At 41.4% G+C, this 24,954-nt stretch overlaps 1 protein-coding gene across 2 annotated transcripts in view; it reads right to left on the minus strand.

The window, feature by feature from the left end:
- LOC127570606 (doublecortin domain-containing protein 2-like) overlaps positions 1–24,954 on the minus strand; it is a 131,760-nt gene that overhangs the window by 31,842 nt on the left and 74,964 nt on the right. For both annotated transcript variants that reach the window (XM_052016315.1, XM_052016314.1), the window contains one exon: positions 13,016–13,116. In XM_052016315.1, the coding sequence (XP_051872275.1) occupies positions 13,016–13,116 (101 nt within the window). The remainder of the gene's footprint in view (positions 1–13,015; positions 13,117–24,954) is intronic.

Below are 24,954 nucleotides of genomic sequence, written 5' to 3' on the forward strand. Positions count from 1 at the left end.
GATAAAAATGCTAATCTCAGCCTCTCTCAGTTTGAGGTAAAAGTTCTCATAGAATTATTTGAAAAGGACCAGGAGAGTTCATCCTGTTTCTTCAGATTTCTTCAAAATTTGGCATCTTGGCCAATACTTATGCTCATTATCACATCTTCTTTGCAATTGGTTCATATATGGATGACTTCTTTGCGAGTGTGCTTTCAGTAACATATATTCACTGGATCCTATATTCCAATAGGTTTGTGTTTTGCAATTGCTTGCATTTTTGTTTGGACTGCTTTGGTATTTGTCAGAACTGACATTTTTATTATGTTGCAAAATTGATTAATTAAGAACACGGGGGCAGGAGTAGGCCACCTGGCCCCTCAAGCCTGCTCTGCTGTTCAATATGATCATGGCTGATCAATGCTGGCCTCAACTCTTCTGTGCCAGTTCCCCATTACGCTCAATTCCTCAATCTGTCAAATATTTATCTCTCACCACCTTAAATGCATCTAATGATCTGGCCTCCACCACCCTAAGGGGCAGAGAATTCCAGAGATTCACTGTCCTCTGAGGGAAGAAATTTCTATGCACTTCAGTTTTAAATGACCAGCCCCTTATTTTGTACCAGATAATTCCTCCCTGTTGGTATTGGTATTGATGTGTCCCTCACTCTTTGAGGGAATGTTTAAAAAAGGAAAGTTATTCAAGGAGAGGTAAATTCAGGTGAATCATCTTTGCACAAACAGCAATTTCTCTGAAGGCAAATCTTCTGAATGTGATGGATAAAGGTGGAGAAAAAGAGGAGACTTTCAAAGTAAAATCAACATTTCTTTTTTACATTCTTCATCTTTATGAGTAATTAAAAATCAGCCAAATGAAACAAAGAGGTTAATAAGCATGAAAGGCATGATTCAATATTTAAAATAATGAAACAGTGATTTTTCAGTAGATCGAGTAAACATGATAATGAGGTAATGAGCCACACACAGAAAAACTGGATTTTTAGCTTTGCTTTTAAACTCTGGTGGGGTGCATCTTGATTCTTTGTGTAATGTTAATGTGGTGCATATGATTGTAAATGTTACCTTAAGGACCATACTATAACTGTTGACATTATTTACCAACCACTGCTATTCATTAAGAGTTGACAACCTTCAACAAAGGACATTTTGTTGCTGATTCCATCCTTATTACTTGTTCTGGCAAGCATAGTTCTGAAATAGAATTGCATATATCTTCAAACTTGTGATTGTTAAATCCATGGATTTCATTGTTCAAATTGACTAAATGACCTTGGAGCTTAGACGTGAAGAAAGAAAAAACTGCAAGTGCCAAAATATGAGGACATAATTAGTCCATTTATTCCCCTGACAGATGTTTGACAAGGTGGCCAAACCACCCTGGCCCCATCTGTCTTCTGAGAGAACAGTAAGGAGAGTGAAGGTTAGATAACCTAAAGGTTATATTCATCATCTTCCATGAAGACTTGCCACAGGGAACATTTTTCCCCCAGAGGCTGTATCTATAGATATCGATTCCAGCAGAAATGGATAACTGTGGTGGAATGTGGTTACAAAGTAAATATAAATGAACAAAGAAAGAAAATACCAGTTGCAAATATTCCATCTAAAGCCTGTTACCGGGTGCACAATTAGAATGTAATTATCTCCAGATAAGACCATAAGATATAGGAGCAGAATTAGGCCATTTGACCCATCAAGTCTGCTCTGCCATTCAATCATGGCTGATTTATTTTTCCCTCCCAACCCCATTCTCCTGCCTTCTCCCCGTAATCTTTGACACCCTTACTAATCAAGAGCCTATCAACCTCAGCTTTAAATATACCCGATGACTTGGCCTCCACAGCCGGTTATGGCAATGAATTCCACAGATTCACCACGCTCTGGCTAAAGAAATTCCTCCTCATTTCTGTTCTGAAGGGACATCCTTTTATTCTAAGGCTGTGCCCTCTGGTCCTAGACTCTCCCACTACTGGAAATATCCTCTCCACGTCCACTCTATCCAGGCCTTTCAATATTCAGTAGGTTTCAATGAGATCACCCCTCATCCTTCTAAACTCCAGCGAAAACAGGCTCAGAGCCATCAAACACTCCTCACATGTTAACCCTTTCATCCCTGGGATCATTCTCGTAAACATCCTCTGGACCATCTCCAAAGCCAGCACATCCTTCCATAGATATGGGGCCCAAAACTGCTCACAATACTCCAAATGTGGTCTGACTAACATCTTATAAAGCCTCAGTATTACATCCTTGGTTTTATATTCTAGTCCTCTCAATGTGAATGCTAACATTGCATTTGCCTTCCTTACTACCAACTCAACCTGCAAGTTAACCTTTAGGGAATCCTGCACTGGGACATCCAAGTCCCTTTGCACCTCTGATTTCTGAATTCTCTCCTCATTTAGAAAATAGTCTGTGCCTTTATTCCTTCTACCAAAGTGTATGACCACACACTTCCCTACACTGCATTCCATCTGCCACTTCTTTGCCTATTCTCCCAACCTGTCCAAGCTTCCTCAACACTGCTTGCCCTTCCACCTATCTTTGTGTCATCCACAAACTTGGCCACAAAGCCATCAATTCCATCATCTAGATCATAAAACATGAAAAGTAGCAGACCCAATACCGACCCCTGGGGAACACCACTAGTCACCAGCAGCCAACCAGAAAAGGCCCCCTTTATACCCACTCTTTGCCCTCTGCCAGTTAGCCAATCTTCTATCCATGCTAGTACCTTTCCTGTAATTGCATGGGCTCCTGTCTTGTTTAGCAGCTTCACGTGCAGCACCTTGTCAAAGGCCTTCTGAAAATCCAAGGAAACAACATCCACTGACTCTCCTTTGTCTATCCTGGTGGTTACTTCCTCAAAGAATTCCAAAAGATTTGTCAGGCAATATCTCACCTTAAGGAAACCATGCCATCTTCAGTCTATTTTATCATGTGCTTCCAAGTACCCCAAAACCTCATCCTTAATAATGGACCTTAAAATCTTACCAACCACTGAAGTCAGACTAACTGACCTATAATTTCCTGTCTTTTTAGCTCCCTCCCTTCTTAAAGAGTGGAGGGACATTAGCGATTTTCCAGTCCTCTGGTACCATTCCTGACTCTAGTGATTCTTGAAAGATCACTACTAATGCCTCCACAATCTCTTTGGCTACCTCTTTCAGAACCCTGGGGTACAGTCCGTCCAGTCCAGGTGACTTATCCATCTTCAAACCTTTCAGCTTCCCAAGCACCTTCTCCTTAGTAATAGCGACTACATTCACTTCTGCCCTTCGACTCTCTCGAATTTCTAGCATGTTGCTGGTGTCTTCCACAGTGAAGACTGACACAAAATGCTTAATCAGTCTGTCCATCATTTCTTTGTTCCCCATTACTACTTCTCCAGCATCATTTTCCAGCGATCCAATGCCCACTGTTGCCTCTCTTTTACTCTTTATATATCTGAAAAATTTTTTGGTATCCTCTTTTATATTATTAGCTAGCTTACTATCATACTTCATCTTCTTTCATTGCTTTTTCAGTTGCTTTCTGTGAGTTTTTTTAAAAGCTTCCCAATCCTCTGGCTTCCTGCTAGTTCTTGCAATATTGTATGCACTTTTGCTTTTATGCTGTCCTTGACTTCCCTTGTCAGCCACGGTTACCTCATCCTCCCTTTAGAATGCTACTTCTAAGATAGTGACAGTATAGTATCCAACACAGGTATTATAAAGAAATTGTGTTAACAAAAGGTGCTGCCCACTTTCCAAAGTTGTGACTATACAGAGAGAGAGAGCAAATGGAAGCAATCTGTTCAATTTTTGACATTATTGCTGAAGAGATTTACATTGGTCATTCAAAGTCCAGCATAAAGAACTTTCCAACAGAGAGAGCTGAAAAACAATCAGGAGCTATAACCCTCTCTGACTATTCCCACTTGGAAAGGCCATTAAAATTAACGCCAGCACTTCCTCTACACAGGTACTAGGGATCAGCTGCCAGAGTTAAACAGATGAGAACCTCACTGCAGGTTTTAAATGCTATTTGATACATAATAAATCTTTATTCACCTCCACTAACAAGTTTCTTTGAAAAAAAACAATGCAGACAGTTGTGAAATGCATTGTAATGTTTCAGGTCCATGCCTGCCCCTCCAATATTGTTTCTACCTTCTCCATTACACCAGAACACTCCTAACCAATGTCGCAAACATTTTTTTGGGCCATTACCACAATGTCAAATCCCACCTTGCCCTCTTCAACTGCTCACAGCTTTCAATGTGGTTAAATGCACTTTCTTCCTCCATTGCCTTGCCTCAAATCTCTAGTTGCCTATAATTGGCCTAATTTGTATTTACTCAAATGTTATCAAAGCATCTGTATTAAGAGTTTCTCCTCCCTCTCATACATCATCACCTCTTGCACCATCCCACCACCAAACCATTCCATCCCCACTGCCCACCCCAAACTCACCCTCATATTTTATCTTTATGTCTTGGTGTCACCACAAGGAAATGCATGGTCAGTTTCCCTTTGTTTGCTGACAATCACCCTACTTTGCCACTCCACTACCCCTTTCAAAACTCACCTCCTCTTTGTTGTTGAGATTCCTGGTAACGCCCAGTGTTGCGTTAATTTTCTCCAGCAAAACTTAGGAACAGCATAGCCACTGCCACAGATTTCATGCTTCTCAAGTCCCACCACCATTTTCACTGTCTCCGGTTGGACCAGACTTGTCCAAACCCTGGTGTCCTGAGTTCTCAGTTCCACAGACTGGCTATTTTCACTTCCATAACTCTGCCCACTTATGCCCAATTTTATCCCATCTGTTGATGAAACATTCATTTGTGCCTTTTCTATCTCCACCTTCAATTACTCCAATACTAGGTCTTGTATTCTACCATCCCTGAACATCAGTTCATTCAAAACCCTTCTATCTATATCCCATCCCAAACCAAATTCAGCGCATAAGCCTATACTAGCCCAATCTCTCAAAATCTTAAAATATTACACTTTTCAGCAACTTAAATCTGTTTCCTCAACCTCACCATCTCTAACATCCTATAGCCTAATAAACCTCTGCATTCATCTGTCCACTTTCATTCCACCATTGACAGTCTGACTTTAAATTTAGAACTATGTTGTTTGAATATTGTTTTTGTGAAATGCTTTTGAATGTGTTGCTACTGCATACATAAATTCAATATAGAACATAGAATATTACAGCACAGTACAGGCACTTCGGCCCACAATGTTATGCCAACATTTTATCCTGCTCTAATATCTATCTAACCCTTCCCTCCCAAATGTTAACCCTTTCCTCCCATTTCTCTATCATTCATGTGGCTATCTAAGAGTCTCTTAAATGTCCCTAATGTACCTGCCCCCACAACCTCTGCCGGCAGTGTGTTCCACACACCCACCACTCTCTGTGTAAAAAACTTACCTCTGACATCCCTCTTATACCTTCTTCCAATCACCTTAAAATTATGCCCCCTCGTGTTAGCCATTTTCACCCTTATAAATTGTTATAATATAAATTGTTAAAGATAGTTTTCATAAATAAATGCAATTTAATCACCATTTTCATTTGTCCTTAAATTCCGTAGTTAACATATGCACAATTAAATATTGCTTAAATATCACTTTTGATGATGTTACCATATATCAATAATTTCCTAAACCCAGGTACAGTATTTTTTAAAAATACGTCTGAATTAATTAAAATCCACTAAATTTAACAGTGAGAATCCCATTGTATTTCATGCACCGGTATCCAAGTTTGATGCTTTAATAAAACTTACTGCTATACCTGAATTGTAAAGTACCTGGCATGATAATAAAACACAGTGAAGGAGTATATATTTTCCCTCCCTCCCGAAGCAGGTGGTCCATGTTTGGGTATTGCTGCCCTTCAGCAGTTTATTTTCATGATTCTATTTAAACTAGTGGCTTTGGGTCATTACAAACTTCTTTTGCATAACTCAGAATTCCACTAAAGCCATGACATACAACTCCCCAAGGGTCCCTAATGTTTGTTGTATAGATCCAGCCCTAGATGGATGGCCAAAATAACAAACAAAGCAATACAACTTAATCTCAAGTTCTGAGAGATCAATTGAAGGTGGGATCAATCAGAGCAATGTCAAGAATTCTCAAGGTCCAGGAGAGGGAATTCCAAGGAGATTCAAAGGACAGATTTAGACAGAGGGGATATAAAACAAAAAGAGAGATTTATATTTAGGAGCAGTGAAGAATATTGAAAGAGGGGCTACATCAAGAAATGTAGCATGTTGAGAGATGGACGATATAGAGAGTAGGACATAATACAGAAAAATATGAGAGTAAAACAAAAAAAGAGAACCAAAATGAAAATTCACGAAGTTTGTGAAAGAGACAATAGTTGAGGAAGAAAATACAAGAATCCAAATGATGAAATGAAGAATGAAATGAAGATGATGAAGGACAAGCTAAAAGAGTTGTTTATGTGTTCATCACCTTCCACAATTGGATGTGTGAGGACTGTTGGTTGTGGAGTCACATGCCTTTGCATACTGCGTGCTGCTTCCAGTCTTTAGCATACATGCTGATGGTCCAATCAACTCTCAATAGCCAAAATTTGAGCTCTTCGATCTATCCTGTCCATCACAGTGGTAGTGCCATGCAACTGGATAGACAGTGCCAATAAGGGATATCTCCTACTAATATTGACATGGACAGATGCATCTACAACAAGTAAATGGACCAAGATGAGGCTTAGGAATGCCTTTTCCTCACACTTTCTTCATGATGGTTCTCTCACCACTTGTCTTGGACCTAGTCTGGCACTCCATTATCCTGGTCCACTAGCACTAGGCTAGCTCAATCAATGGTGGTGCCCCTCTTAATGATGATCATTGAAGCCCTTTACTCAGCATACATTTTGTGCCTTTCCTACCTTCAATGTTTCTTTCAAGTACGGTTCAACCTTGAAAGGGTACTGATTCTACAACTGAAGAAAGGTAATAATTGGTTAGAGGTTTTCTTGACTACATCAGACCTTAAGTCTTCATGGTATCCAGAGCCAAAGTGGATGACTCCCAAGGTCACTCCCTCCTGACCTTAGAACGATGAACAGTCACCTCTGGTAGGAAAGAACATACCCAGTGAAGAAAATGGAGGGGTTTAGGATGTTGCCTGGCAGACATGATTCTGTGAGCATGTTTTAGTCAATGTTGCTTGACCAGTTTGTGGGACAGCTCCCCCAACTTTGGCAGAGGTACCCAATGTTTATGAGGAGGACAGTGCAAGGTTGATTGCACAGGATATGTCTTTGTATGCCAGAATCCACAGTTTTCATTGATGTTAAGTGTTCCATCTAGTTTTCTTCTTATGCATTAAAGAATTAGTTCGACACAACCAGGTTGTTTGCTAGGCCGTTTCAAATGGTAGTTAAAAGTCAACCACATTGCTATGGGTCATAAGCAATGTATCTGCCAAATAGGGGAATATTGATAGATATCATTTCCTAAAAGATTTTAGTGAACCAGATGAGTTTTACACTCATTGGTAATTTTGTGGCCACTGTTTCTGATATTTTTTACCTCATATTATTCAATTAACTGAATTTATTTAACAAAATTCCTCAGCTGCTGTGGCAGGTTTGGATTCATGTCTCCAGATCACTACTCTGCTAACAAAAACACTTTATTACTATTCCCAGAAACAGCGAAATTCTTAAGTCAGGTGTGTTTGGTTGGATGACTGATAACAATTTTCAGATTTTCGATTCTCATCCAATCTGTCCACCTCTGGGATTAACATTATTAATCCTTGGCAGCCAGCTTTCCCAGGCCTCCACAGCCTACTGGTCCAAGCATAAAGACAACCTCGGGGAAAGTTATGTGTACTTTCCAGCACTACATCCAAGTTACCTCTGTCAATGGACCATCATTTCTGCTGCTCCACAGACTTAAAACAGGATTAGCGACTGCATTCCCCACCACCACCCCAATCATTATCACCATCCAACAAGAAGCCAATGTGGTCAATAGATTGCCTTCCAGACAAGCATCCTATGGGGAAGAAAAGGCTACATTGTAAAGCTATAACTCCATAGCCCCCAGACCTCTGAATTTCCCACATTGAACTCCTCCATTAAAAGCAGCTCCTGTTGAAATCAAAGCCAAAGACACTTACAACTAATTTATCACATTTAATCTGTTTATGGATAGCTACTGCTATGTGCATAAGGTGATTTATTATAGTTTTGTTTGTAATTACTCATATTTATATTGGATTCTAAAATGCTTTTATTGAATGAGTAATTAATATCCAACCATTTTCTTTTTCAAAAAATGTTCACACTAAGAGATTAAGGAATGGATTTGCATAACTGGCTACTGACCATCGGGACTGCCAGCAATCTAACTTACTCCTGTAAATCTAACCCTAATTACTTTTCAGCAGCGAGTATTTGCTATTGATTTTGGCCTTCCTTCACGTAACCTGACCACTGTCCCACTGAGAGTCCAGTGCATCTCTGAAATACAAATTCTGGTAAGCCCATTGCCATCTTTCCCTCTCTCTCTACACCCTGTGAGCAAAATTCAGTTTAGCAGTAATAATAGACAAAAAGTCCATTACTGTTCCTCCTCACAGATTTACTCATTCCATTATTGACCTTAAACACAAAGCTTACATAATTTTTTTTTATTATTTCTTTATTTGTCATTGTACTGTTGCAACAACAACACAACGAGATTACGATGGCACTCCCTTGCCTAATAAAAACCAAAACAGTAAATTGATAAAAGCAATTATAACTATAAAGTAAAACAAACATACTTACACAAATATAAAGTATAAAAAAAATGAAAAGGCAGTGTGCAAATGAACCATGATAATAATAATAATGATAATCAGCAGCATATCAACATCAATATATTAAATAACACCATGATGAGTCCAGCCGGTAAAGGGGGGATGACATAGTATGTGTATGTGTGTATGTATGGGAGGTGTCAGTCCATGTTCAACAATTTAACAGCTTTGGGAAAAAAGCTGTGTTTCAGTCTTGTAGTGTGTGCCACGGTTGTGCTAAGATAAAATTTTGCAAACAGAAATAACGACACTTGTTTGCTTTACTTCCGCAATCACTTCTCCCCTTTCACAAATTATGTGACTAAAAAGTGGTATTTGTATCCCATTATTATGTTCTAGATTTTATAAAATAAGGGAACTTAGGGAACAGAATAATGATTAATTTTGCATGAATCCCACATTGTTGAGGAAGCTGCAGTGATTAAGCCAGCTAAAGTAATTATATCAATTACACTCATTGTTTTCATTGTACAGACATATATAATGCTACCATTAATTACTAAATGAGTTAGTTAAGAAAATAAATAAAACTTATCTGAACTATCTGGCAAAAATGTTTGTTGGTCTTCTCAAAGTGAAGCAGCATATGGACACCTGTGAAACAAATATACATCTTGCTTCACAGTTCAGTATGTGTAAGAAGAATAGACTGATTTATGGCACATTCATTTCTGGAAATGGGCCAAAATTCAAACCAAGGCTTCACCTTCAATAACCAGCATGAAAAATCATACACAGAGTGATCTTGCACTCAGCTCAAGCCCAATCTGAATGCAGGAATAAATGATGCAATGATAAAAATTGAAGTACTGGGCATTTATTTGGAACTACTCATAGCTTGTAGTTTTTCCCCAAAAAAAATCATCCTTGTGCTAAAAATGGTTTGGCAGAGCATTAAGACTTAATTATGTTTATTTTTGTCCTTAGGACAAAGCTGAGATCATCATTCTGTGGGGGTGAGTTTAAATGTTTTAATGGAATCAAATTTCACTGTAAAATGCTGACACAGTCTTTTTATATATGTGAAATAGAACTGGAAGAGTATTCCTACAGCATCAGTATCTGCTATTTAAGTCTCATGTTGGGAGCTAATGGATTAATAGGAACCAGGATTTTGCTCTTGTTGCTCAAGTTGTTTCATTATCTCATCTCAAAGGTCAGTTGTAGCATTAGTACTTAGCCTGTGTACAGAACAGCTGAAACCAGTTATATGGGATCAGACAGCACAAGATAATCTAATGCAATGACATCTCCAAGACCATCAATCCTATCTTGACAGGGGATTGCAGAGTGTGTCACTTCAATGAGTGACCCAGCCACTCTTGGAATTTGATTCCACCCAGCATTCCTCATGCTATAAACAAATCTTTGGTACGCTCCATTAAATCCACAGTAGTTCATATCATCGTTAACAAAACCAGTTGATCAAAAATGCAACTTTAAATTTTGTGCAACTGGAAATGCAGAAATAAAGCTTTGCTGTATCCTTTGAAGCTCTCGAGGCAGCTATATCTCGTGTCAGTAAGGATATAATTAATGTTTTTAAGACGGTTGGTTTTCCTTTGTTTCTTTTTACATCCAACTGGGATTGTGAAGGCAGTTTTCCAATGTGAACTCGTGCCCACTGGGAACCAGAATTATACTGCCAGAACTTATTTCACTTAGTATGTTTAACAGCCATTGGAGAGCAAGAGATTTTAAGTCCATCTGTCTTGGCTTGATTTAAAGCCAGATCCCGGAGGTAGGTGAATAGTACTCTAACAGCGTGTTACCCACTGCCCCGGAGACTTGTTTTTGTTTAATGTCAACTTGATATAACTGTTCACTTTGAGATGCCTATTTCCAGCTATGTAAGTGAAAAATAAAAACACGAGCCAAGTTGCTCTCAAACCACTTTTCTAGAAAATGCTTCAACTTAGCAGTACTTTTACTGATGTGAGCAGAACCAGTAAAATGACTGCAAGGACATTGGTTGATACTACAACAGTTATTCAGCATGCAGTGCCAATATTTACATCAACCAGTTTATATTTGGCTTTGCAAGAGTTAGAAGATGAAGTCTATGATACTGAAGAGAAAGCACTTGCCAAAACCAGTCATGAAACAAAATCATTAATTATTTATCTTCCAGCTGTTCCCAAAACTATGAATAACATCTTTACCATGCAACCAACCTGGTTTTGCTTTTTCCATCTTTCATGTGGTGTCTTTTCTCCACTTCAGTAGTTTAAGCTTAAAAAGCAAAACTGGTGCTTTATTGGTGAAAAAATATTAACATTTTATGCAAAGAAAACTGGGTTAAAATTCATCTTCGATCAGCTGCCAGTTATATGTAGCACCTAATATTCTGTACAATTGATGGCAAAGGAATTGAATATTGGCATTCCATATCACAGGCAGATGATACTATGAATATAGCAGATGGCCTCCCACGGGAGATAGTAGGTGCTGAAAGTATCAGCAAATTCAAGACTGCATTGGGTAAGTAGCCAGTACAAAATTTGATAAACCAGTTCTATGAGGCATTACGCTTTTGATATTTCCTAAAGAGTGCATCTGGCCAGGTAAGATGACAATGTACTTTGCCTCCCCTGTGTTCCTGTGTATCAATGAAGAAAACAAGGGATTTTACATTTAAAAAGTTTGTGTAGATATAATAAACATGAACTATATTTCTGCTGCTACATTTGAATGACTTTTATAGAGAGAGAATACTATCACTTTTGCTTCTTTCCCCCTTGGGTTAAACCTATGTCGAATAAGTAAGGCTCTATTTTTCAACTGGGAATGCTACAACCCAATTATTGCTTAAAAGGCAGTAAAAGTCACAGAGCCCCAATAATATGAACAAAGCAGCTGAAACCAAATGAAATACAAGTAATAAGATTTCTTATTCCTTAGTATTCAACCACAGAGCTGCACCATATTACTCAATGGTTTAGGTGTTTACCCCTCCTGACTGTCCAACTATTTAAAACATCTGTTCATCTGGCCAAGCAACTCCAATGTTTTAATGCTGGCAGAAGTGAAATAAAGAAGCTTGTTAAACAAAGTATTTTATATATGTACAATGTTTTATTGCTGTGTTTCCATAAATAACCACTTCCTAAGTACTACTTGGAAAAGAAGCAATTGTTTCCGGATAAGGTATACCTTCAACAAAACTTCACAGAACTCTGAGTTCACAACAGCATTGCTAAGAGCAGTTTGATTAATCTTAAATTACAGATCAAGAATATTAATGGAAGCTCAATGAAAATTAGGAAATTAATTCAGCTTAAGAACCCTGCTTCACAATGCTTTCATTTCCTCTGCATGCAAAAGCAGCAGCACAATTCCTTGGAGGCTATCAGTCATCTTGTACCTAAAGATCTTCCATTAGCTCTAGAATGTAAAAGTGGATGCACAGTTTTTTCTTCTGTGGAGGAGTAACGCCCCCAAATGTGAAGCAGAGATCCTGCTTTCTTGAAGGTAAGATTCTCACAAGCTTTTACTAAGTGGTAAGAACATGAAAATGTGGAGTAGCTTTAATTTTCCCTCAATACTGTTCTGAAGCAAAATAAGGAAGATCAATGGAGAGTAGTTATAAGCAGTTATGAGCTTCAAAATAAAGAAAGCACATTTGTGATGGTCACACTGCCCAGCACTAATAGTGAATGAAATCACACACTCAAATTGAAGATATTATTTTGAATTGTGAGGCAGTGGTTAACCTGGTTTGAGGATGGTCACTGCACTCTCATTTCATTCAGAAGATTGTGAGTTTAAGCTCTATTCAAAGGATTTGAGTTCAATAACTAATTTGATGGTCCAGGTGAGTGTTTTATCTTTGTAGGTGCTATGTTTCAAATGAGATGTTAAACCAGGAGTTCTTTTGCCCTCTCGGTAGATACGAAAAGGAACTTTCCTCTGGTATGATGATCAATAATTATCCCACACCTACAGTGCTTGAAAGAGAATCTCCTATTGTGAATGGGACCTCACCCTGTACAAGTAGGCCACAAGGTTTCCGACATTACAACTGACACTGGACTTCAAAATATACCTAACTGAATATGTGCCTGGAGACATCCTAAGGTTGTGAAAGGTGTGAATAAATGTAAGATTTTATTTTTTATTTCAGTAGTATATCACATAATTAATCTTTTTAAATTATCTCTATGTGCTAACCTGGTCAATAGGCAGTTCCACTTGTGTTTGGTTATCTTCTTGAACTTCCATTGCACCCATGGTCTCTCTCCTTTCTTCATAAGCTTTAAACACGCAGCTTTCTGGAGAAAAGGGTGATAATGTTATTAAAATAGTGTTGAAGAGGAGACAATGATACAACAGTGGCTACCAGTGGTGTAGAGCAAGAACTGCATCTCATCTCCAGCAACCTCAATAAATCCCAGCAAATACTTCACATCAATTAGCCATCACCAGTTTGTTGATATTTGAAACCATTTACAGTAAAGAGAATGATTTAAGGTACTTTAATTGTGGACAAAACCATAAATTTGTAGCTGTCTGACTTAGGCATTTGCTTTGCAGACACTCTTGACTATTGCCCTGTATTACCAGGAGACTTTATATGGTGGTGCTGTGATGAGGAGGAGGGGGTAGCACTTAACTGGAAAGTATACATTCAGGCTTGTCCAGCAATCACAACATCAACCAGCAATCACCATTTGGAATAACTCCCGGACTCAAATAATGAAAATCATAGACTGTTTATGATTGTTTAACAAGCTGGTCCAACAAATGAAACAGTGATCTCTTAAAATGAGTGAAACAAAATGGTGGGACTGAGAATTACTGCTCATTGACCAAGCTAAGTGAGTTTCTGGTCCATTCACCTCCAAGCACCGAGAATTTTTCTTGAGAAATTTTGACACAATTCAATCTTTAAGCAAATAACTACAAATTAAGTGCAGGATGTCTCAATTTTTATATGCACTGTTGGCTCTTCAACCTGTTGCCCCAGAAGCCTGGAAAATGTACAGCATTAAACCTCATCATCAAAAGCTTTTGTTTGGTTAGGAAGAAAGGAACTCCCTTTAATGCTACTGCTGGCAGAAAGGCTGGTCACTGATACATCAAGGACACGTCCACTGTGAGCTCACTCAGCCACAGATGTTGCTGCATTGGGAATGGAAACCTCCCAGACAGAATGAATGGCGGTCGATAAAGTAACTTTTTAAGTAGGAATGGGTAGGTGTGTCGTTTAGAATTTGGAAAATGCGGCAACTAAAACAGAGAAAAATCCTGAACTTTATGCAAGTTGTGCGATTCTCCTTCCTGATCATCTATGCAACTGATATTAAGGCAGAACGGGCCCCTGACATTCGCAGTGACATCCAACTGTGTGCAACTTGCACCACTTCCCGCTCTTTTGTCCACACAAGAATGGCCTGCAAATCTCTAACATACAAGCAAACATCCATTATGCCTCTGAAGCCTGTGTTGGCGTTACTGAAAGGGGCCCTGGCTGAGCAGATCCCAGACCATAAACTACAGCACTGGTAATCAGTCGTATGTGGATGCCCTATAGGTAATGTACTTACTTGTACTTCTTCCTCAGGATCCCACTCTCAAAGTGACCCCCTTTACTCTGACCCATCAACTTCCAATCTGCACAAAAACGCCCTTGACCACCTATTTGCAAAGCAACCACCTTCCGCACCCACACTGACTCTCCATGATTCCTCATCCACTCCCCCATCAATTTCCCAGTTTGAATCACCTTCCGATCTCCTGTAACCTGTTGACCTGAATTTTCTTTCAATCCCTGGCTTGGTCCTAGAACTTACTTGCCAGTCTGACCTCTCTTAATTTTTACCCACTATTTCCACAACTTTTCCTACCACCAGTCCCCAGTCTCACTCATTCCCCAAAATCCTTGACCTCCACTCCCCAACACCTGGGCCACACTCTCCCATCCATGTCTGGCCCACATCCATGTCTTGGACTGACCCAATTTCCTTTGTGCATTCCACAATGGGCATGCATACAAAGGGAAGGCCTTTCTATTGTGTACCATTTCTTCACCCTCATACTCTGCTGCATTCTGCAACCGTGAGTCACCATGCACCCACAAACTAATCAAGTGCCATTCCTTTCTGAAGCATTAGTTTTAATGCACACAGTTCTTGCTGTGAATCAAAGCACAATTCTAACTGAACTACAATAAAGGTGCAAAGATCTCATAACTGCACCAAATTAAGCTCCCTTTCAATTTAACTGAAAATATACCATTGTAGCGGTTGCTACTGCGGAATAAAACAAGACTCTACTCGGAGGATTGCCAAACAGAACTGGTTTATTTTCCCGCCTTGTGCGGGCCCTTTAAGGGAGAATGTTCCCGCCCAAAACAACCAGTAATGACGTAAGTCCTACGTCATCAGGACTTGCCCGCGCGCGGGTTCTCCCCGTCGCTCGGAAAGACGAGGCCCGCCGCCATCTTGGGCCTCGTCGCTCCGACGCCGCGCGACCCGACTGCCGAGCCGGTTCGCCCAACTAGACGGTGAGTCACCACACAACCCCCCCCAGAACCGGCGATACAGTCCCCAAGGTCCGTGGGCTGTGCCAGCTGCCGCTTAGGGGGGCGGCCTCTGCATCGCAGCGTGGCAACCTCGACAGGCTGTTGCAGATCCAAATGGGCCGGTTTGAGGCGGTCCGCCGTGAAAACCTGTTCCCTGTCTCCAATGTCCAAAATAAAAGTGGATCCGTTATTCCGTATGACTTGGAACGGTCCCTCATATGGTTGTTGCAATGGCGCCCAAGGTGTGCCCCTGCGAACGAAAACAAACTTACAGTCCCATAGTTCCTTGGGCTGGCAGGATGGGGCTTGACCGTGCCGTGAGGTGGGAGTCGGGGCCAAGTCGCCAAGCTTCTCGCGCAGTCTTTGTAGGACTGCTGGGGGTTGTTCCCCTTGATCCCGAAGGGCAGGTATGAAATCCCCGGGGACAACTAGTGGCGCCCCGTATACAAGCTCAGCTGACGAAGTGCGGAGGTCTTCTTTGGGGGCAGTGCGTATGCCGAGCAGGACCCAAGGCAGCTCGTCAACCCAGTTAGGACCCTTCAGGCGGGCCATCAAGGCCGATTTCAGATGGCGGTGAAAACGTTCCACCAACCCGTTTGATTGAGGATGGTAGGCCATGGTGGTGTGCAGCTGCGTCCCTAGCAGGTTCGCTAATGCAGCCCAGAGACCGGAAGTGAATTGGGTGCCTCTGTCTGAAGTGATGTGGGCCGGAATGCCAAAATGTGAGACCCAAGTTGTGAGCAGCGCCCGGGCGCAGGAATCAGTGGTGATGTCAGTCAGGGAGCTGTTCGAGGAAGGCCTGTTCGAAAATCAGGCATGGCTTGTGTCCCTCGGCCAATGCCAGCATCTCATTCATTAGGGCGGATGGGGATCTGTCCCCCAGGCCATCCAGATGAAGCAGGCGTGCAGCGCGCTCACGACGGGAGAGGCCAAAGGTCCGAATCAAAAGGTCTTTGAAAGCTGGGTACTTATCTTCCTCCGGATGCGACTGGATGAAGTCTCCAACCTGGGCGGCTGTCTCCTGGTCCAGAGAGCTAACCACATGGTAGTACTTCGTGGAGTCGGAGGTGATCTGCCGAAGGTGGAATTGCGCTTCGGCCTGGTCAAACCAGACGCTGGGCCGAAGTGTCCAAAAGGTGGGCAGCTTGAGGGCCACTGCGTTGGCTGCTGCGCTGTCGTTCATTTCGCGGGTCCAAAAGCCGTTTGGACCGTCGGGGTCACCAATGTAGCGGTTGCTACCGCGGAATAAAACAAGACTCTACTCGGAGGATTGCCAAACAGAATTGGTTTATTTTCCCGCCTTGTGCGGGCCCTTTAAGGGAGAATGTTCCCACCCAAAACAACCGGTAATGACGTAAGTCCTACGTCATCAGGACTTTCCCGCGTGCGGGTTCTCCCCGTCGCTCGGAAAGACGAGGCCCGCCGCCATCTTGAGCCTCGTCGCTCCGACGCCGCACGACCCGACTGCCGAGCCAGTTCGCCCGACTAAATGGTGAGTCGCCACACCATGGCCATTTTCCCAAAATGAGGTGGTGTTGGAGACCGGTGGTCAGGTAAGTGTCTGATTGGAGGAAATGAAGGTCAGTGGAGGGGGATGTTGCTAGAGGAGATTGGGGCCTTATCAACAGCCATGGAGGAAGGAACAAAAGCTGGCATAGACAGGGTAGCCAGTCAGAATCTTTTTCCCAGGGTGGAAATGTCAAGTATTAGAGGACATGCATTTATGGTGAGAGGAGAAAAGTTTAAAGGAGATATGCAAGGCAAGTTTTTTTTTAAACATAGAGTGGTAGGTGCCTAGAACGGGTTGCCCGGGGGGCAGTGGTGGAAGCGGGTATAATAGTGGCATTTAAGAGGCTGTTAGGCACATGAATATGCGGGGAATGGAGGGATGTGGATCAAGTGTAGGCGGAAGAGATTTAGATTAATTTGGCATCATGTTTGGCACAGACATCATGGGCTGAAGGGCCTATACCTTTGCTGTACTCTTCAATGGTCTATGTCTTATGTTCTAAAAGCCTCAGAGAAAATGGAGAGTCAAGCATTTCACAGTGGGATGGGGGGAAAGAGAGAAACAAAAAAATCAGTGTTGAAATAGGTTAGAAATGTTAGGTTTAGAAGTGTAGCCGAGTTGCCATTGTGGGACTGCTCTAAAAGTATGGTTTTCCCAGGAGTGGTCAATGTTTGCTACTCTGGAGTCAACCTGCTCTAGTTTCCCAGGAGTATTGCCTGAGGAACAGCGGCTGCATCGGAACTTCAATCCCAACACATCCAGAAACCCGGCTGAATAGATGCAGTCTCGCCAAATAACCTAGAAGCAGCCTTACTCACATTCCACTTAGTCCAAAGTTTATTTTCAGTCACTGAGAGCTGAAATAAACAACACTGCATGTTTCCGACTCTGGGTTCCTTTATTAAATTTGCTCTGATGTAAAATGATCCTGTCCTACCATACCAGATATGCAAAACGCACATAGATTTTCCTAAATAAATCCTAGCTTTCATGCATTGATTTCACCACAGTCAACTTTACACATCGGTATTAAATCCAGCAAACATCTCTACAAACTATGAACAAAATTATTGATTTTCACACCTAAGAGGTTAAGTGCTAATGTTTTTCTGAAGTCTGGTACTGATCTGATGAAAGTTAGCATCTTCAAGAGCAGCATGCAAATAGCCAATGCATTTTCTTTTTTATGAGTCATTGAGACTATATTTACTAAACTAAATTTACTAAACTTTGTTATTAGAGCCACAGAGAAGTGCATGCACCACCTGGCCAAGGGATCTTAAATCAATCAGAAGCACAATGTTAGCTCCAGGACTGCAGGAGTAATATGTACAACTTTCAGAAGAACCTCATGGTGTAGTTCAGACTAATGCTGAATTACTAAGCAGATTGCTGAAGATGGGGAAATTTCAAGGACAAAGTGAAACAGCTTCCATTTGGCAGTGGATGAACTGCACAAATGTGAACAGTTACTGAGCCAGAAAGAAAATATTTGTAAATAGATAGAAACTAACATTTGGGTTGAAGCTGACATCTTTGTTATCTGTATATGTCAAGTACTCACTGAATAAACTCACTAAATGATCAAGGGGAAGTGTGTAAACAGTACTAAAATACAGCAGAGCTTAAATATTCCTAAGGCACTAAGAGCAGATGGAATGCATCCAATGGCACTTAAAATCAGGGGAGATTATCAAGGGTGCTGCAGAGATTTTTCAGTTTGTATCGCAGAAGGTGATTCTGTAGAAACAGCGATGGCTCAGTCTTGCCCCAGAGGCTTGTGGATTCAAGTTCCATGCCAGAGAGTTGAGCAGAAAGATCGAGTTGACTTCACAGATACCAAGGAAATGCAAATAGTGCACCGTGTTTGTGTGCTCAAAGTCACTAGAGTCAGCCACGAGTCCCTTCTGACAACACAGCACTATTGCTCTCACGCTCTTCACATTTTGCCAGGACTCATACACACCTACACTTATTCATCCATGGCAACCATCACAGCACCCATCCATCACCTCCCCCCCCCCCACTCACAAACACACCACATAAGCATACTCTTCCATTTCTTTTCCAAGGAGAATCGCTGCCCACCATGAGCTTTGATGTCCTGCATCTGGTCATCATTGGAGGATTAGAAACTGTTCCAGGTGGTGCCTTGCACATATCCAGCCCTTAGACATTTCTTCTCCCACTCGTCCCAAAATAATCCTGCTTTTAATCACTCATGTGTCCCACCTTACCTCCCCTCCTCTTCTCACTGTGATTTCGCCTTTGTGCCTTAATCTTTGAGTCATAAGAAATCCCACCAGTAGAGGCCCTCCACATCCTCCCACCCCTTCCATCTGAGGAAGCTGACTCCAACATGACAGAGGAAGCAGGCACATGTATTTGGAAATGTAGAGGGGGAAGCAGAACCATTGAAGAGGGACTAACTTCATGTGAGTGAGGTACCTGGTAATATTCGACTGCAGCCCAGATGACATAAGGGCAGGTCAAATGCAAACTCCCCAGAGATCAATGTCACGCATCACTTATTCTTCAGAGGATTCGGATGAAGGTTTATGGGATGCCTATAAAATGGTGCTGCTGTAGCTGGAGATGCAGGACTCATTGTCTGACCTTTAGAAAGCCTACAAGAGGTGTCAAGGAGCACAAGGGAAGATTGTTCCAACTTTTCACTGGGCTCTGTGTGGAGCCTATAGTCCTTACTTACCAGTAGGCACATGGTGTACAGTTCTGTCTTGGAGGGAGCAGACACAGCATGGGGCAGGGTGTGATGGTAAAGGTCTTATCTGCTACTGCAGGGCAGGTGGAGGCAATCCACCTCCTCTGAGCTACAGATCAGATACAGCAGCAGACAAGTACTGGCCTCAGACAGCTGGCTGCTCACCTCGAGCTGATGGCCATTGGCCAAAGCAGGCAACAGTCAGCCCTGAGCAGAGGAGACCTGACCTCTAGCAGACTGTTACCAACCCCAAGCATATGCCTGCTGGCCAGGAGAATAGACTCATATTATTATACAGCAGGGAAACAGGCCCTTTGGCCCAACTCCATACCGACCAAGTTACCAAGCTGAGCAAGTCCCATATGCCTGTGTTTGGCCCATATCCCTCTAAACCATTCCTAAGCATGGACCTACCTAAAAGTCTTTTAAATGTTGTAATTGTTCTTGCCTCTACCACTTCCTCTGGCAGCTCATTCCACAAACCCACCACCCTCTGTGTGAAACAGTTGCCCCTTAGATCCCCTTTAAATCCTTCCCCTCTCACCTTAGATCTATGTTTCTAGTTTTAAACACTGCTACACTGGGAAAAAGACTATGACTTATCTATGCCCCTCATGATTTTGTACATCTCTACAAGGTCACCTCTCAGTGACATTCCAAGGTGCATCACAGTCAATAAAGTACTTCTAAACTGCAGTCACTAATGCAGGAAGAGAGGCAGAAAGCAAAGTCCCACAAACAGCAGTGGGATACATCACCAGATAGTCTGTTTTAGTGTTGTTGTCTTACAGATAAATATAGATCAGGACCACAAGGAGGATTGCTCTGCCCTTTCTCAAAGGATGCCCTGAGACCTTTTACATCCAACAGCTGGAGCCTTGGCTTAATGTCTCATCTGAAAGGTGACACCTTTGGCAGTGAAGCACTCTGTGGTTATTACACTGGAGTGCCAGGGCAGATTACATGACTCAGGAGTGCAAGCACACAGCTACTTACAGTAGAGTAAGTGCAGCACCTGGTAATGAAGTGTCCGGTTCCACACACTGTGGATACAATTTGCAAATTGAATTATAACATCATTGTCATGCAAGTTAGAAAAGCGATCAAGTAGGAAAAGCACAGCCTGACATGGAGTAAGGTGTCGCAGAGTCCTAAGAATTAATTGATACATTAATGGAATTTGAATGAAACAAGAACTTGACCACATTGCTTTCTTTTCTCCCTCTCCTCTGTTCTCATTTATCTCCTTCAGCTGTAATTAACAACCTTTCACTTCTTTCTCAGCTAGCTCCGCTCAGGTCATTCAATCTCTCTTGGTCTCCACCCTATCACGGACATTCCCTTTGTTCTCTCCACCCTTCCTTTACAACTTAAAATGTGTTAAGTTTCTAACTTTTCCAAGTTCTGATGAATGGTCATTGAACTGAAAAACTATTGGTTTATTATCATCATGTGTACCAGTATACAGTGAAAAACTTTGTTTGCATGCCAGCCACGCAGATCTTGCCATAAATAAGTACACTGAGGCAGTAAAAAGAAAACAGAATGCAGAATATGGTGTTGCAGTTACAGAGAAAGTGCAGTGCATTAAAAAAGTGCAAGGGCCATGACAAGGTAAATTGGGAGATCAAGGATTCATCTTTAGCATAATTCTGTTTCATTCTCCACAGAAGCTGCCTGACCTGTTGAGAATCTCCATAATTTTCTCTTTTTATTTTACATGTGAAATATTCTATACAAGTTTATGCTTATGATTATAAAAATAAAAATAAATGTACTTGAGAGCCACAGTGACGTTAGTGACAATACAGCTGGAGCTGTGCTACCAAACAGGAACAATTCCACAGAATCACACTAAAGTCTCATACTAATTTAACTATCTACAGACTGGTGGATTTTTTGGTTTGTTAAACCACTGATAACATCCTCATTGGGATATGCAAAATCAAGTCCACTTAGCCACACAAGTTGATTCAAAGAACAAAATGTTGTGTTCAGGCCCAGTTCATGGTAGGAGGGCATGAGGCAGAGGGGGAATGGAAAAGTGATCCAGGCTTTTACAGGCATAAACGAACCGAAGAGTGCAAGCGCAAAAGAAAATGGAGGCTTTCCACAGGCTCAGAAGAAAAGAAGTGAGCCACAGTACAAAGTAGAGAAAGTTGTAAGGTAAAATTGTGTAAAACTGCAATTATTTCATTGCCTGTGGTGTGAAAGATTTTACACGCTGTAAACTAAGTGCTGTCTGTCTTTCCTATTATTGGTATACCCAAGATAATGCATTAATATTCACAGATCAATGAGGTGCAGGAGACTTAATTAAAATTTCATTTCAGGAGCCACATTTGGCACAACTCTTTATTGACTATCAGGTAACTGCAGAGAAGTAATGAGTGGTCAGTAATGATTCTAACCTCCATCAGCAGCCCCTATTCCACCACCCTCAAAAATGTGAATGTGGTCTGATTATTCAAGGGTTTTCCAAATACTTCACCATAGCTTTATTTACTCAGCTTCAACATTACAGTGAAACTGGTCCTACAGTTGTACTGAGGCAGAAGTTTTATTCTCCTCTCTGCTCCTTGATTCAGTGGGGTGGGATTGGTTAAACTCTGTTTGAAAAAGGCAGCATTTAACATGGCATCTTGCTGGTGAACTCGCGGAGTTCAAAGATGGAGCATAAACTTGCTGAGATTCCCTGACAGTGATGTTTGGGAGATACAAGTGACTGCAGGTGCTGGAATCTGGAGCAACACACAGTCTGATGGAGGAACTCAGCAGGTTGAGCAGCATCTGTGGGGTGGAAAGGAACTGTCGACATTTCAGGTCGAAACCCTGCATCAGGGTTGTTTGGGAATCTGCTCATGCCTCCTGGCCCTGCCTAGACCTGAAGCTGGATGAGCATGCCTATTCATTTCAATGGCCATCTTACAGCTGTTAGGTAATCCAGCCGAGCACATCTGATAAATCTCACTGACAACAAAACTGGTGATCTGCAGGCAAAAAGGTCAACATGGTCATGGTGGGCTGAAGGGCCTGTTTCTTTACAGTAAGAGGCTCTATATACTCCTTCAATGAATCAGTGAAATTTTCTTGCTCTAGTAGATTGGTGATCTTTCATTGCTGCAAACAAAACAATATAATGGCTGATATGTCAGTCGAGACTGTGGTATTATTGGATCCACTGGATACCTGGCAGGAACCCAAGGTTAGCAATGAATAAGGACTTTTATCTTCTGATGAACTTGGCCAACATTAATATCTTGGTTATTTTGGAATACAATAATCACAGACATAAATGTTCTGTAATTACCCTTCCGTTGTTTTCTCTAATTTGTCATCGTCTTTCTCTCTTTACCGGCTACTCACCAAATATATTGTAGGCTTCCAATTATGCTGCTCTACAACTGGGCCAGAGATTGTTCTTTCTGCAGAACCTTGCCCAGAAACAACTAGCCTCTGCCAGATGCTGATGCTGTTATCAATTTTAGGTAGATTACGTGAGCCTACACCTTGCCATTTATAAACATGAAATCCTTTATTCTGGCTGTTTGCATTAAATGCCACATACAAAATTATTTACATTATGACTTGAAAAGATGCCTGTTTTCAAAAGTCCATGAGCTTTGTCAAGTGCTTTCTGCATCAGTTGATTTTCAACATATTTTCTAAGAAGAATACTACTTATATATAAATAGTAAATGAGGGTCTTCTGCATTTTAAGAGTGGAACTTCGAAGTCACGAAGTGAAAATTTTATTCAATAAGCAAAATGTTCCTTTTAAGACCAACTTCAATTGCAAAATCTTAATCATTATAACATCATGTTCATTTTCAAAGTGGAACAAAATTGAACTCTGGTGGAGAAGAAAAATCATCTAATAACGCTCTGTTGTTAATATTTGATGAAAGCCGATCACATATATTAGCTGGCATGACAAGTGCTATGGATATCTCAACAGTAACAATAAACACCCAACACGTGACGTAACACACTTTTCTAGCAAAAAGAACTACAGTTAAATTAAAACATTTTTTATGTCCTTTAGTCTACTAAATTTCAGAGGACTAGAAAAAGGAAATAAATTACAGAAAACACTTTCTGCTGATTTATTCTTCCCAACTTTTACATTGATGGTGAAGGGAGTAGGGTGCATGGAGATTTGGACCTTCATCACTTGATACAGGCCTCAGGGGACAGAGCATTGAGTAGGCAGAGACCAGAAAGTTGGGGGGGGGGGGGGGAAATCGGAAGGTTAAGGGGGTTGAATCTGAGAGCACTTTTGCTGTGTTAGAGGTGCTTTGGAATTACATGCTATTGTTGATGTCATCATATAGGGGACATTCTTAACAAAAACCAGCAATTTTTGCCTATTACAAAAGAAAATAGAATTTAATAAATGAAGGGTTATTGACCTGAAACATTTGACCTGGTTTCTATCCTCTTAGATACTGGGTGACCTGCTGAGTTCTTCTAGCATTTTCTGTTTTTGTTCTGGATTTCCAGCATCTGCAGCTTTTTGCTCCCTTTATTGCCCGTCCCCTGTTACCTTGAAGGTGCATGACAATCTGGTGAAGCTGCTCCTACAAGGCACTACTTCCACAACTTTAAACCAGCAAGGAAGAAGGGTGGTGTGTTAACATGCAGGAGGTTTGAAGGAAGGTTGACCGTCATAGAACCAGGTGGTGAGGGGTGGGGAAATCAGAGGGGCAAGGACAGTGAGAGAGTTGGTATGTGAACGATGCCCCTGCTATATCACACCATCCAACACAGATGCATAATATTGTTCCTTCTTCAAGACAATAGAATCAGCATCTTAACTGCACTCGGGGAGTATTTCACCACATCAACACTAAAGGGTAATGGGGGTTGGGCAAGAAATGCTGGTTTTGTAAGTGATAAAGGAAATCAGCGCTACACAATCAGATCTCTAAACCACAGAATTGTACTCATCACATGGCTAATCTCCTTATGAACTAATAAAGAAAAGATTTGTGCGAATGGTTCCTGGGATATGGGCTTTGCTTACTAGAAAATCTGGGACAGCTTTCTTTAGCGATGAGAAGGTTGAGGGGAAATTTGATAGTATATAAAATGATAAGGGATCTGGACAATGTGGATAGTGAGAAGTTGTTCCCTTTCGTGGAAGAGTCAAGGATTAGAGCTCACAGGTATAACATAAAAGGGGACGAGAATTAATAGTGAGACAAGGAAAAATGCTTCAATGCAGCAACTGGAATGCACCGCCTGCAGAAGAGGCAGGTTCCATTCTGGCCTTCTGGGAGAATTGGATAAACATATAGTGAGGAGAAATTTACAAGACGACAGAGAAGCAACTGGAGAGTGAAACTAATGAG

Source organism: Pristis pectinata, chromosome 5 (assembly GCF_009764475.1).
Source record: "Pristis pectinata isolate sPriPec2 chromosome 5, sPriPec2.1.pri, whole genome shotgun sequence".
In the NCBI taxonomy this organism is placed as follows: Eukaryota; Metazoa; Chordata; class Chondrichthyes; order Rhinopristiformes; family Pristidae; genus Pristis; species Pristis pectinata.